Source organism: Trachypithecus francoisi, unplaced genomic scaffold (genome assembly GCF_009764315.1).
Source record: "Trachypithecus francoisi isolate TF-2019V2 unplaced genomic scaffold, Tfra_2.0 Lachesis_group2, whole genome shotgun sequence".
Classification (NCBI taxonomy): domain Eukaryota; kingdom Metazoa; phylum Chordata; class Mammalia; order Primates; family Cercopithecidae; genus Trachypithecus; species Trachypithecus francoisi.
Genome location: NW_022681465.1, coordinates 47919138 through 47935483, shown reverse-complemented (window position 1 = coordinate 47935483; position 16346 = coordinate 47919138). Strand labels below are relative to the sequence as shown.

At 37.2% G+C, this 16346-nt stretch overlaps 1 protein-coding gene across 9 annotated transcripts in view; it reads right to left on the bottom strand.

Moving 5' to 3' along the window:
* TMEM161B (transmembrane protein 161B) overlaps positions 1-10837 on the bottom strand; it is a 75507-nt gene extending 64670 nt beyond the window's left edge. For 5 of the 9 annotated variants that reach the window (XM_033179190.1, XM_033179189.1, XM_033179195.1 and 2 more), the window contains exon 1: positions 10679-10837. Coding sequence is in view for 2 of the 9 variants with exons in the window: in XM_033179187.1 (XP_033035078.1) it covers positions 10679-10681 (3 nt within the window). In the remaining 7 variants the exon portion in view is untranslated. The remainder of the gene's footprint in view (positions 1-10678) is intronic. The other 4 variants (XM_033179193.1, XM_033179194.1, XM_033179187.1 and 1 more) reach the window with 2 other exon arrangements.
* Positions 10838-16346: the final 5509 nt, after the last annotated feature.

Genomic DNA, 16346 nt, shown 5'->3' with positions numbered 1-16346 from the left:
TCTATCTCTCAGACACGTGGCCAATCCTCTCTTTTTAAATGATTCATTTTCTTTATAATCCAAACGTTTTCTTTTTAGTGGCTATCAAGAGAAAGAACTATGATGACATTAACCACTTCTGATAAGAATGATTAAGTGGGAAGCTCTCTATTAAAATCAAGAATAAGCATTCAGTAAATGTTAGTTGAAATCAAATTAGAAAATAGTTTGAATCATCAAGAACTAAATGCCTCAATTAAAGTTATGACCTGCAGTACAATGTTTAAAGCTTGCTTATCTGTCCCTACTAACTAGAAAACATATTTTGTTGGTAATTATTTTTAATTCCCGTTATCCAGGCTCTTTTCTACTTTTTCTTAAAAACTGTGATAAGAAAAGACCTCTACATTCGACATGCAATATCCTACCCAAACAACTAAACTGTCTAGTAATAACTGACACAATGAAGCTTCATTGTCCTGATGTTAATTAATCTTCTCAGAAGAAGGAAGGAGGAAGTAAGCATTAATTTAAACATAAGTAAAATTCTAGTAATAAATTTAACCATCAATAAAAACAAATCTTTCAAGGAAAAAATGTCATGCTTTCTCTTGACCAAGGGCGAATGCAGAAACAAATGGTTCTAGCTATGGAACATGAATACTTAAATACATATCCCCATAAACCATAAGAATTTGATCATTTATGTTCATTGTAAAAAGGCCTCAAATCTCCAGAAATAATAAAATTACTCCATAATAGTAAAGGTAATGAAGTCTTGACTTCAGTAACAGAACCTTGCTGTATGACTTTTTCTTCTAGAAAAAGAAAGCAGGAAACTATGGCATTGCTTTTTCTAAGTAGTTCAGTACATTGGGGCAAGTGGTGGCAATCACCAGGTAAAAGATAACAAAAATCAGCTAAGCGCTGTGTAAAGGGCAGACATAAGATAGCTATATAAACAAATAATTTAGATTAGTATTTCAAAGGGCTTCTAACTACTTATCACAAAGATAAAAGTATTAATCTTACTTTAAAAACAGCCATAGCCTTATGGTATCAAATACTCATGGCATTAACTGTTGGCAGTCTATAATCATATATTTATAAAATGGAGCAGAACAGCTTGTTGAAGTTCCTTCTTCATAAGCCACTTCTACCAGTAGAGAAAAATCTCCCTTTCTCTCTGCAGTGCCACTTACTATTTATCTCATCTCCTCTTCACAATCCGAACCTCTCTACTTCCAAAAATTTACTAGAACATCCCATCATTATTGTCTCTTTTTCCCCTAGAGGATTTCTGTGATAAGTAAGTAAATTAGTAAACACCTGTGAAGCAGTAACATGGGAATATGACCTATGAAATTCTCCTAGCAGTAAAATCTCTTAAAGGAACTATGTCTGCTGAATGTATGGAAGGAAAGACAAGGTACTCTACAAGATTACATTCTTCTTTGCAACCTGAAGAAGAAACAAAGTTCTAGTTGCAAATAGCCCAAGTGGAAAGAAGAGTCCTCAGGAAAAGAACTGGGATAACTGTGAGATAGGCTTGGAACAAGTGCAACTCACTAAATGCTTATTACACTTATAAGAAATTCAAGTTCAGCAGAACTCCTCATCCTCAATTTCTCAAATTGCTCTTCAACTCATCAGTGTTACTAGAAGTGCATCTTCAGGCCTAAGAGAAATTAAAGCTTTGGTGTAAAGCAGTGCCTTAAGTGGATGCAGTTAAGGTAGAAGAAATATGAAAGAATCTTTTGACTTACTGCAGCAGTGGCACATATGTCTGACACCTAGTTAGAAATGTCAATCAGTACTGCTATGCCGGATAGTAATGATTAATTGCTTGAATAATATAGAGATATATTAGGTATTAACTAGGTTTGGGAAACATTTTCTAAAAATACCATTACTAACTATGATTTCTATAGGAAAATGTTTTTGCATTTCAAACACGAGATTGAACTTGTGAAATTCGATCTTTTCATAAGTTGAATCTTACTCAAGATAAACAATAGTCAGACTGGCACAACAACACAATGGACAAGAAGCCTGTGTTAAAAGCCAAACTCTGTCATCAATAGCTGTGTGATTTTGGACAAGTTAATCTAATCTTGCTGTGCCTCCATTTCTATATCTGTAAGATAGAGGTTTAAAAAAACAGAATTTAACTACTTCATAAAGATGTAAATGAGTCAATATAAGTAGAATGTAGAATAATACCTGGTAAATATTAAATGCAAAATAAATGCAGCTGTTATCATTATTGAGGAAAAGTAAAATTTAATTTCTTACCCACCAGACATACTGCTACTCACCCTTAAAAATCTAATCTAAACCTTTCTTTACGAAACCCTTCTCGAATTCCACAGAAACTGAATATTCTTCTCTTTGTATCCTATACTGTACATTCAGCTAAATGTTCATCAACAGTATTTCCAAATTTACACAATCAGAATCACAGAAACTTGAATCAAACTATAAAAATCATAGAATTCTAGTTCAAGCACACTTTCAATGCCATGTATTTATTTTTACTTTTCAAATAGTCATTTTTAGTTTTTGTTCTGTGTTTTATAACAGTCAGGGTCTCACTCTGTTTCTCTGGCTGGAGCGCAGCAGCGTGATTACAGCTCACTGCAATCTCAAACTCCTGGGCTCAAGTGATCTACCTACCTCAGCCTCCCAAGTAGCTTGGAACTACAAGTGCTTGCCAGCACGCCTCACGCACGTCGATTTTCATAATGATTAAGAATGTTTTTAATGTAAAGTAAGATACTAAGATCCCAAGTCTCAGTATCAAAGTAGCAAAAGTTTAAACTGTTTTAGGTTTTCTAAATCTTATAGTTTATAGCCAAAACGCAAAAGATATTTAACCTACTTTAACAACAGAGCTACTATGCCTGTTTTATATAATTAAAAGATATGAACATAAAAATCATTGGGTAAGTGAGTTGTAATTGTATTCTCTAAGAACTGCAATAACTTAAAAGACTAAAAATAGGTGGCATATCCTGGAACTAATAAGCAATTATAGCAAGGTTGCAGGATACAAAGTTAATATACAAGTCAATCACTTTCCTACATACTAGCAATGAACAAGTGGAATTTGAAATTAAAAATACTACTTACATTAGCACCCAGAAAAAAAATGAATACTAACGGATAAATCTAATAAAATACGCCAAGATCTGTATGAAGAAAACTACAAAACTCTGATGACTGAAATCAAAGAACTAAATAAATGGAGAGATATTCCACGTTCATGAAAAGGATATTACCAAGGAGGCAGTCCTTCTCAACTTAATTTACAGATTCAATGCAATTACAATCAAAATCCAAGCAAGTTACTTTAAGGATATAAAAAAAAAAAAAAAAAAAGAAAGAAGAAGAAGAAAAAAGAAAAAGAAAAAGAAATGTTCTAAAGTTTATTTGAAGAGGCAAAAGACCCAGAAGAGCCAACACAATACTAAGAACAAAGTTGGAGGACTGACATGAACCAACTTCAAGATTCACTAGAAAGCTAGAATAATAAAGACTCTGTTATGGATGAAAGAAGGAAGAAACAGATCAACAGAATAGAATAGAGGGGTCAGAAATAGACCCACATATAGTCAAATGATCTTTGACAGAAGGACACAGGCAATACAATGGAGGAAAAAAAAAAAAACATTTCAACAAATCGTTCTGAAACAACTAGACATTCATGTGCAAAAAAAAAAAAAAAAAATGACTCTAGACACACACCTTACACTCTTCACAAAAGTTAACTCAAATAGAACATAGACCTAAATGTAAAACACAAAGTTATAAAAGTTCTGTTAGATAACACAGATGGCTGTGGACAAGGCAACAACTTTTTAGACACAAAACCAAAGGCATGATCCATGAAAGAAAGAGCTGATAAGCTGGATTCATTACAATTAAAATCTGCTCTGTAAAAGACAATGTCAAGGAAATGAGAAAGCAAACCAGACCAGGGGAAAATATTTGCAAAAGACATATCTGACAAGGACTGTTATAAAAAATATAACCAACTCTTAATTAAACTCAACAAGAAAACAACCTTATTTAAAAAATGCATCAAAGACCTTAAAAGACACCTCTCCAAAGACATACAGACAGAAAGTAAGAAAATGAAAAGATGTTCCACATCACGTCAATTAAAATAAGGAAATACCATTACACACCTATTAGAATGGCCAAAATCCAGAACACTGACAACACTGAATGCTGGCAAGAATGTAGAGCAATGGGAACTCTGATTCATTGCTGCTAGTAATGCAAAATGATATAACCTCTATAGAAGACAGTTTGTGGTTTCTTACAGTCCTATCATATGATCTAGTAATTGCACTTGCTGGTTTTTACCCAAAGGACCTGAAAACTTCTGTCCACACAAAAAACTGTACATAGATGTTTATATCAACTTTATTCATAATTGCCAAAATCTGGAAGCAACCAAGATATCCCTCAGTAGGTGAATAAACTGTGGTACATCAGACAATGGAATATTATTAAACCCTATAAAGAAATGGACTATTAAGCCATGAAAAGACAGAGAGGAACCTTAAATGCATATTCCTAAGTGAAAGAAGTCAATTTGAAAAGTCTACATACTGTAAGATTCCAACTATATCCAAACCCACAGAATGTACAACACCAAGAATGAACCCCAAAGTACACTATGGACTTTGGGCAATTATGGTGTGTCAATGTAGATTCATCAGTTGTAAGAAATTTACCAGTCTGGTGAAGGATGTTCATAATAGTAGAGGACATGCATATGTGGGAGCAGGGAATATCTAGGAAATCTCTTGTATCTTCCTCTTAAAATTGCTGTGAACCTAAAACTACTCTTTAAAAAGTCTGTAAAAAAATTTTAATGTGACACAAAAATAAAATATATTACATGAGATTTCACATAATCAATTACTATCTTTAAAAACACACACTTCTATTATTTTTCTATTTGCTGTTTGGAAAGCTGACAGTAAATAAATTTATGGAATACAATTGAAAACAGTATGAGCTTTGTGCTTGCTTTTTAGATACACTGCACTACAATAATTTTTCAGGAGCAGTTAATAAATATGTACGCATAGGTACCAGGCACATGGGCTGAATATCTATGCATCCAAATTTGCTACAATGTCACCTCCTCATTGAAGCTTTCCCTACATGCCCTATCTAAAACAGGTATTTTCTATCCCCTTACTCTATCTTTGTTAAACGTATCATGACTGACATATTACATGCCCATTTCATCATGAGATTATCATCAGCCTCTCCCAATAAATGAGGGCCGAGATTGTCTCTGCTTTTAAGCAGTTATATCCCTGTTGCTAAGAACAGTGCCTGGCATACAGATGGTGAATACATAACAAATGAATGATTTAAGAACTTTTTTTAAAGTTTGGTGAAATAAAAGTTACAGTCATTTCGAAGCCAAGAGAATATTCATTTCACCATGACTGTAAGGATTTCTTTTTTTCTATAACTCAAAGGTAAGTGGTATACAAAGAGTAGAAAGGCAGTTTACACTTAAGTTTATTTCTAAAAAGTTCCTTTGAGACAAGCTGTATTCATTCTTATTAACATGGGCAAAACCATGTTAATGACAGTAAGAAAATAACAACTTCTCTCTTAGAAATGAACACTTTGGAATATCTTCTGATTTTCTGAAATCAACTTAATGTACTTTAGGCTTTTATCCCAGAGAAAACAAAAGAAACAATTTTTTTTTTAAGTGGATCAAAGCCCAAGGTATCAACTAATCTTAAAAAACAACCTTGAACCAACTAAATACTAACCAAGAGAAAAGTCAGTCTATAACATTATTTCAACTAGGCCTCTGTAGTAAGAAAGTAGTGAAGGAAAGCAGTCAGAAGAAAATAAAGTCAGAGAACTGAGAAGAAACCTGAATGTTTTAAACCTAAAAGTTAACCTTAGTAGTTAACTGCTAATACCTGACCAAATCCATCCTTCAAACTGTACATGTGAAATTACCACTCAGCTAGCAAAAGGACCTCCAGTATTTCCATCAAAGTCTCTTATACTTGCATTTCTCTCTAGTAGGGGTTTAAGGTCCACCAATGTAACTCTGAACTGCATCCAGTACTAGAGTAAGGATTTAAAAAAAAACTTAATTGCAGAACTTACTAAAAATGCAATTCTAATATCCAGAATCTATGAGAAACAAACAAATTTACAAGAAAAAAACAACCCCCCGTCAAAAAGTGGGCAAAGCATATAAACAGACACTTCTCAAAAGAAGACATTTATGTGGCCAAGAAATACGAAAAAAAAGGTCATCATCATTGGTCATTAGAGAAATACAAATCAAAACCACAATGAGATACCATCTCGTGCCAGTGAGAATGACAATTATTTAAAAAGTCAGCAAACAACATGCTGGTAAGGCTGTGGAGAAATAGGAACACTTTTACACTGCTGGTGGGAGGGTAAATTAGTTCAACCATTGTGGAAGACAGTGTGGTGATTCCTCAAGGATCTAGAACCAGAAATAACATTTGACTCAACAATCCCATTACTGGGTATATATCCGAAGGACTATAAATCATTCTACTCTAAAGATATATGCACACGTATGTTTACTGCAGCACTATTTACAATAGCAAAGACTTGGAACCAACCGAAATGCCCATCAATGGTAGACTGGATCACAAAAATGTGGCACATATACTCCATGGAATACTATGCAGCTATAAAAAAAGAATGAGTTTAAGCCCTTTGCAGGGACATGGATGAAGCTTAAAGCCATCATTCTCAGCAAACTAACACAGGAACAGAAAACCAAACCATGTTTCACTCATAAATGGGAGTTAAACAATGAGAACATATGGACACAGAGTGGGGAACATCGCACACTGGGGCCTGTCAGGGGGTTGGGGGTAAGGGGAGGGAGAGCATTAGGGCAAACACCTAATGCATCCAGAGTTTAAAACATAGATGATGGGTTGATAAATGCAGCAAACCACCATGGCACATGTATACCTATGTAACAAACCTGCATGTTCTGCTCATATATCCCAGAACTTAAAGTAAACTTTTTTTTTAAATTTAAAAATACAATTCTAAAACTTCATGCTACCCCAAATTATGAGCCCAGAGAAGTGTTTTTATAAAGTAGCACAGGTGATTCCTATGCAAACTCAAGCTTGAAAACTAGTATATTAACCCACTTTAAAAACTCAGTTGAAGTCACCTACTACAGCAGTCCCCAACCTTTTTGGCGTCAGGAATCAGTTTCATGGAAGACAAATTTTTTCACACATGGTGGGGGCAGTGTGGAGGGAGAATGGTTTCGGGATGAAATTGTTCCACCTCAGATCATCAGACATTAGATTCTCATAAGGGTCATCCAACCCACATCCCTCGCATGCACAGTTCACAATAGGGTTTGCGCTCCTATGAGAATATAATGCTACCACTGATCTGACAGGAGGTGGACCTCAGGCATTAATACTCACTTGCCCACCACTCACCTCCTGCTGTGCAGCCCAGTTCCTAACAGGCCATGGACCAGTAGGAGTCCACAGTCCCAGGGGTTGGGAACCTGCAACCTACTACATGACCCAACCTGCTCTCAGAATTAATTTCTTTCCACTGTACTCTTTGAGACTATTATATGTGTTTCTCTTATAGCATTTACTAGACTCTTCCCAACACTCCCCTCACTACCCTCAAAAAGAAAACTTCTCATTAAATCCACTTGATTATGGCAAAGGTTTACAACTTCCCCACGGCCCACTCTCCCACACCTGCCCACAAACCATTGTTCAATTCCAGCAGTAAGTTACTACAGGATGATACACAAATGCAAGCCATGATATCTGCAATTCCAGGAGCTAGCTCTAATCTACCTATCTCCCACAAATTAGCTTGAATGATAGAAAGATTTCTATTTGATAAAGTTGATCTGTAATTTTCAAAAAGGAAAGTGCAATAGAGCAAATGGCTTTATTCCATTGGTAAATTTCTCATAGACTTGTCTTCACAACAACTTGAAAGCATAAAAATTAAGCGTGAGTTCAGTATTTTCAGCCTGTATCATAATCCTAATTCTCCTGTATTCATAATACAAAAACCTTATTATAGACACAGGTATCTATTGAGTTTTGGTTTACATAATGTACCAGAGAATGACAACACAGAATTAGTTTATCATTAATTAAAACAATAATTAAATCAAAACATTCCAAGAATTGCATTCCATTCTAGAGCAGTATTTAAGACAGTAGTGAAAGACTTGGCCAAACACACAAAGATTCCAAGTATTATCTATGTGACTTATGAAAAAAATGAAAAAGAGAATGATAAAAGAAATCAAACTTAAACCAAAATGGCATGGAAACAAAACAGTGGAAATCAGACTAACTTTTATTTAATCTGAAACACATAACTATCCTGAAAAATGTTCTGAGCAGTCATGGAATCACAAATGTAAGAAGGTGCTTTAGTACCCATCAAGTCTCACTTCTCTTATCTGGGAGGAATTTGGAACTCTTATCAAAATTGAGTGACTTTTCCAAATCTATATAACTAACAATGAGCAGAATCTGGGTCCTCCGGGTTCAATACTAATGTTCTTTCTGTAATATCATTAGGCCCCAGCAATGCAAAACAAGTTCTGATTCCAACAAGCTGAATCCTCAATAAATTCAGTCCATGTTCACTCCATTTAACGGTTGAACTCTTTCTTTTGAAAACTTCCAAGCATTAACCACACTTGCATATACAGACATTATCAATTTCATAGCTGGGAAAGATAAAACTCAGCCAAGATAATTAACTCAGAAATATAAGCAATTCCAGAAGGAAGACAGCCAACTAGTTAGCTCTAAAATGGCATTCAGAAAAACAGCGTAAGATTACATTAGTTCCAAACATTAACCACCTCTTTTGAACTGATAGGATAAGAAGGGTTCTACTTCTAGTATTCCAAAACACTGAGAACAAGCTCACATTCAGCTTTTCTGTGACTACGATGAGTTTAAGTATTTTAATTATACTTTATCTTCAACTTTTCAGACCAAAAAGTCAAAAGTTAATCTTAAATTTTAAAAATGAAAATATGAGTTTTAGTCCAGACTGCCAAACTACTGTTGCTTTAGATAAATCACTGTCAATTTCTAGACTCCAGATTCTTTCTTCTGTAAAAATGGGGATGAAGAGTGATTACTAGGCTTTAGTTCCTCCCAGTTCTGTTTTCCCTATCCTTGCCTAATTTCACTGATACAAAAGAAAAACAACTCAATACAAACCATATTATCCACTGAGGTTAAAAAAAAAAAAAAAAAAAAAAACACTTTAAAGAGATAGGTTATCTGTTAAAGCGGACCAGGAACTACATTATTTTGAAGGTTTTTATTCTACATTCACTTAAGTTTCTAAGCCATTCAAAAGCCAATCATCACACACATTAACGTTCGTTGGCAGTATTTGGCCCTGAAAATACATGGCAAACTGAAGTTAAATTCCAGGACAGACGCCTCTGCAGGCGAGGGTTTGAAATCTTGTATACAGTGAAGAAAATGATAATAATGAACTTCACCAGAGCCCTGTGATCTTGGAAAAACAGCAAAGGGTAAGAAACCCCTTGCCCCCGTTTGTGTTCTGAGAAATTGGCTTGCTGCAAAGAATCACCTTTCCTGTAGAACTCAGATAAGCCTAAGGGTCGATCCATACCCCCTCCCCAACCCCTTGTTTACCTAAAACAAGGCCATAACCAGACCCTTCTAATTCCCATCCTTTGCTCCGTAAATGACTTGCTGAAGTACCTGTCCCACAGATCAATCGGAACAAAATACTTCTTAGCCAAACTTCAAGATTCTCTTCCGTGGGATACCTGAATTTTGTCCTTTCCTCAGTCTGAAACAACATATACAAACCTCTCTTAACAGCTCCTCCTCAGAATACATGGGCTCAGGGTAAAACATTATCTGGTTACTGTCGGATCATACCCACCTTTTCATCCCAATTCCTGACGTCTTATTTACCCCTCCCTATAAAAGACAAACCCTTTCTGCCTAATCTTTAAGGGGCATGCAAATCTTATGGTCATTCTTCCTACTGCAACAGTTCCTTCAACCTCCTCCATACCCTTGCAATATTCCTTTCAAATAAAGTCTGTCCTTACTAATTCGGGTTTTTTATTTGACACCCCTTTCAATTATGAAATGGTTAAGTGTAAAGAATAAGGGGACTGCCGTTTCTTTAAAAGACAGGTGTTGATCCTGTACAAGAAGGAGACCTGTTGTGTCCACCTGGAGAGGCTAAACGCATTTCTAAGATCCGAAGTTCTTGGCCACTGTTCTGCGGCTGGGGAAGGGGGCGCAGAAGAGGTGATTGACCCGGCAAGGTCAACTCTGGGATCACCTGGCGCCACTGCCATACACAGTAAATGGGCCATTAACAGGCAGGCTACCCAGTCCATACTCCCTGACAGATACGCCCCTACCTCCGGCCCGCTAGTTTCCCAGCCAGGCAGGCGTAACTGTGCTTCCTCAGAGGCTCAGACACCCTGGGACAGGTGGTGGGTCCTGCCCAGCAGCTCATCCCAACGTCTCAACTCACTCCATTCTGAGCAGAGCACCTGATGGCTCTTTTCACAGGACTGACCTCCCCACCCTTTTCGCCCCACTGTTGTCACTCCTGCCCTCACAGAAGAACTCACCATGGCGCCTAGGATAAGTCGTGGACCAGACACCCCGGAGTCGCCGGGACAGTCCCAAACCTCTCACCTCCCGGTCCTTGACCCGGCAGCCTCTCAAACAGCGAAAGAGAGGGTCTTCCGGCTCTGCCGGAAGTTGTGCGCGCGCGGGACAGGAAGTTCCTCCCTTCTCCAGAGCGCCGTCGACCCCACGCCACGCAGAGGTGAAGATACGCAGGACGTCCTCTAAAGCAACTTCCGTGGGTGCCAGGTTATGGGCTGGGGGCGGTGCTGACCTTGAGAGCGCGGAGGAGGCGCAGGCGCAGCACAGGTACGTGGGCGGGCGGAGCGCAGTGGCTGCGCTTGCCAGGACCCCGAGGTAAGTTGGGTGGTTTCAGCAGGAACGCATCCACTGTCTGAGAGGTGACGGAGGCACACGTTGATGTGGGGAGCGGGAGGGGGCGGGAGGGGGCCGGAATTGGGAGTGAGGGTGAACGAAGGGAGTCGACTCCAGACCCAGGTGATTTAGAGAGTAAAGACCGCATTTGGCCGTCGTTTTGTCTCAGCTTAACTGACGCCCTCTTTTTACTCTCTTGCTTTCCCAACTCGGTCCCTTATTAGCATATCCTCATTTCCACAGACCTGCCCCTCAGTTGCTTCTGTTCCCTGCTTTAGTGGGTACCGTAGCTCTCCCTCCCTCATGGCAATGGAATCTCATAGTGAGAAGTTTCTTCACTATTCACAGGTGGCAATTGAAGTCGGAAGAACATCTACCAAGAGCAGAGAAACCAGGAAGAAAATTCTGCCTGTTTAATACGTTCCAATATGGACGTTTTCCATATAGATATCTGTCTATATCTGTGATCTATATCTATGATATAGACAGATATGTATCGATATATCGGGGTTCTCAGCCATCCAAAAGAAGCATGCACAGGGCCAGTTGCTTTATGTCAGGAAAGGGGACACAGATTGAATGTATGAGGGTTTTTTTTTTCTATAGATGTATCGATAGATACCTAGATATCTATCGATATATAGATATGTATCTGTATCAGATGCAAATAAGTGAAACTCTCATACACCTTTTAATTTTGTGTTTTTCCCAAACTCTATTCCAGTCAACTTTTTCTGCCTTTTTATTTGATTATAATGAGACGTCGTACTGGAGGCAGGCTTGAAGTGGATATACAGAGCACTTTCAACCCAGAAATTTGTCTCACGACTTGGGGATCCTTACTTAAGTTGTAGCTGTTAGTAATTTCATCCATGAATTCACTTTGTGCCATAGTGTGACGTTTTTTATAAAGTTGGAATTGGGAAGGGAAACTAGGAAGTTTTGAGAGAAGAAGGTTGAGTAGGAAGGTGTATAGATACTAAATTTCACCCTCCTTATCAAAGTATCTGGAGGGTATGGTATCCAAGCTGTAAATGACCCAAAGGAATCGGAGTTCTCAGCCATCCAAAAGAAGCATGCACAGAGTCAATTGCTTTATGTCAGGAAAGGGACACAGACTGAGTGTGTGAGGGTTTTGTTGTTATTTAAATTTGGTTTTGTGGGGGGACGAGCAGCGTGACAAATAAAGAAGATCTAGGAATCGTAGGTACTGACAGAATAGCTGGAGGGGAGGTGAGACTGGAGAACAGTTTGTGAAACAGATCCTGCTGAGGATGAATCCAGAACTTCCTGAAGGGTTCCGCTTCTGCTGTGTAGGGACAGGGTTGTAAATAGACAAGCCACAGGGCACTTGCAACTGGTAAGTGTGGTAGAGAGGGGCTGGAATTGTCTGTTGGTGTATCTGTGGGAAGTAGCTGCTATCCATGAGGAAGAAAAGATGGAAAAGGTAAGTGGCTATCAACCTGTCAGAAACAACACATTCTGTGAAGTTGTACTCTTTCATTTCTGATACTGTGGTTCTTAATATCTATCCTAAACCTGGCAGTCATTGAAGTTCACAAAGTATCTTCTATGTGACAGTAAAACCGGGATTACTATCAGAATGGAATCCATCCCTGCCAGAGTAAAACCATAAAAAGAAATCGTAGTTTTGATTATCTGCTTACCATTTTTAATAGATCACGGAGTTTAATGTTCCTTATTTAATCAAGTTGATAAATAACTTGATTAATATCCTTTAATGTTCTATTTCATACAGTTCTCTCAATTACATGTGAAAAATCTGTAATATAAGTAATGCTATTTAATGATTAAAATGGATATATGTTTTAAGGAAGTGCCACCCAGTCTTTTTTATTTTGTAGAATAATATTATTATCTGTTGGTTGCCTGCCTTGAAGTACAGTAATTTCCCTGTTTCCATTATTTAAAATAGGTGGGTGTCTTTGACGAAGATACAAAGAAAGGGCACAGTTATGAAAGGGAAGAAAAGATAGATGATGGAGATGAAAAGAAATTCAGTAGTTTCAGCAAGGGAATTAGGAGCATAATCTTTGAGAAAAGTCTTGGTTGCTTACCATTCGGGCTTTGTGATGAGTTGAAATATCCTGAGTGAGAACTGTTCTCAAATGCTTTCAAGACCAAAAAAAGTTACGATACCCACACTGACCTGGAACTCTTTCAACCATTAAGATATATCACTTTTTCATAGTTCAGTCCATATTTTTTGCAACATGTTCTGATGAGTTTTTCTGCTAAGAAATTTCTACTGTTTCTGAAGAAGTAGAAGTGTCGTATGCTTTCATTGTAATTTTTTTTTTTCCTAATATATACTGTTCTCCTAATTAGACTATAAATTCCTCCAAGGCTGGGACCTTGTTTTGTTTTCTCGCCATCCCCTTAAGAAATATCATTTAAGTGAATGTTGTAAAAGTTACTTCATTTAAATTGCCCTTAAAATGCTTTATGACAAATACTTATTTGTAGTAATACCTATAATGGTAAAAAGTTTATTGCAGTCTTACATACAATAAGATTGATCAATTGTTATATATGCTTAGTGGAATTTTATCTAGCTCTTCTAAAGAGTCATTAGACTAGTCTTTCTAATGGAAATGTGTATTGTCTAAGTTAAAACAGCATTTTAGGCCGGGCACAGTGGCTCACTCCTGTTATTTTAGCACTTTGGGAGGCTGAGGTGGGAGGATCACTAGAGCACAAGAGTTAGATACTAGCCTAGGCAATATAGAGAGACCTCTTCTCTAAAAAAATTTAAGAATTACCTGAGTGTGATGGTGTGTGCCCACAGTTCCAGCTACTCAGGAGGCTGAGGTGGGAGGATCACTTGGACCCAAGAAGTAGACATTGGAGTAAACCAAGATCATGCCACTGCACTCCAGCCTGGGCCACAGAGCAAGATCCTGTCTCAAAAAATCAAAAAGCATTTTATAGACTGCATGTTTGTGTCCCCTCTCCCTCCACACCAAAATTCATATATTGAAACCCTAATCTCCAATGACATGATATTAGTAGATGGAGCCTTTGGGGGGTGATTAAATAATGCGGACGAAGCCCTCCATGGGATTAGTGCCTTTACAACAAGAGACACTAGACAGCTTGCTTCCCCTCTTTCTTTGCTCTTCACCATGTGAGGACACAGCAAGAAAACAGACAACTACAAATCAGGAAGAGGGCCTGATTTGTGGCAACCATGCTGGCACTCTTCTCTAACTTCCCAGCCTCCAGAACTGTGAGAAATAAATTTCTGTTGTTTAAGTCACCCAGTTTATGGTAGTTTGGTTATAGCTGCCCATATTAAGATAGCAGGATACAAAATTGTGCCCAGTATGATTGCTTTGACATGAAAAAAAATGTAAGCACAAAGAGTAAAAACCAAAATATATCAATCCTCACTGCTGGCATTAGCACTGTAAAACAACTTATCTATGTTAGAGGATTTTTTTCTTTAAATTTATTTTATTTTATTTTATGCTGACCATAGTGACTCATGCCTGTAATCCCAGCATTTTGGGAGGCCAAGTCAGGCAGATCACTTGAGGCCAGGAATTCAAGACCAGCCTGGCGAACATGACAAAACACCCTCTTTACAAAAATATAAAAATTAACCAGGCATGGTGGCACACCCCTGTAGCCCCAGGTACTTGGGAGGCTGAGGTGGGAGGATCGCTTGGGCCTGGGAAGCGGAGGTTGCAGAGAGCTATGATGTCACCAGTGCTCTCCAGCCTGTGTGACAGAGCAAGACTATCTCAAGAAAAAAAAAAAAAAAAGGATGAGGTTTTTTTTTGTTTTCAACATACTTTTTAACATCCACTATATTACTCTCATCTTTCTAGGTTGGAAAAAAAATGTTTTAAATGTTTTTCTGAAGTATATTGCAACCTTTAGCAATTCAATAGACTTCTGAGTTTTTATTTTTATGTAGCTTACCACAGTTGTATCTAGGAATATACCACATAGCTGATTAATTGGTGAAATAACCCTTACAATTTTACACAGGTTGTACAATGCACATTTTCAAGGACCACTCACATACATAATGGGAACTTGGCTCCATTTGATATTTTTTGGTATCAATAAAGTTTAAACAACCAGCACCACCAAGAGCAATAAAAAGACAAAACCGTCTGAAAGTACCTATGTGTTTAAAACTTTAATTAGCTTTATCCATCCATTAAATATTTATTGAATGTCAAACTGTATCAGTCACTCTTCTACACTCTGAGGAAATAGTGGTAAATAAAGCAGATATTGTCCCTACTATGAGGAAATTTACATTTTAGTAGTAATAAGCCATAAATTAACAAAAATAGAAGATAGTGGTAAGTACTAGGCATGAAATTAAAACATGACTATTTTAGGTTAGGTGATTAAAGAAACTAAAATACCATTTAAACTGCTATGTAAATGACAAGAGAATCCAGCTTTGTAAAAATTGGGGAAAACTTTGCTTGCAGAAGGGACAACTGCAAAATCTAAGGCATAATCTAGCCTGGAATATTTCAGGAGCCAAAAGAAGGCCTGCATGGTTAGAGAATAGTGACTTAAGAGGCGAATACTGTAACTTTGGAGGGATAGGAAAGGGCTAGATCATGTTACCTTTGAAAGACGGGAAAGAGTGTAGATTTTATTCTATGTGCAATGGGGAAAAAATTAGAGCATTTTAATGCAAAGAGTGATAGATAATATATTTTTAAAATCTGGTAATTTGTTAATTGGAGTAAAGAGTCTGCTTATATGTTACATAATTACTAACATGTTTGGATTTAAGTTTGTCATTATTTTTATTTTATCTGTCCCACCTCTCCTATTTTCATTTTCTCTCTTTTGCTTTTTTGATTTTTTTTTTCTTTCTTAGGCCATAGCACCTGATATTCCCAGGCACTCTCTTCCAAGTGCCAATCAGCCCCAACCTTACTTACCTTCCCAGATAAGATGAGAACAGGCATATTCAGGGTGGTATGGATATAGACCTTTTAGATTATTTTTAATTATTCCATTTTTTCTACCTCATAAGCTTGACAGATATCTTTTAGTATCTTTTTACTGTTTACCTCAGGTATTAAAACATGGAACCTTGGTTTATCATCTTTAAGATAATGTGGTATTATACTTCTTCCGGGACAATGAAAGGACCTGAGAACACATCAACTTCATTTACTGCCCTACCTCATGTTATATACATTATATATTCTTAGCATGTATTTCCTAAATTCTCAAGACATTTTTTTATACAATATGAATTTACATTTCCCAAACATTAACTTCTTCTCTTGT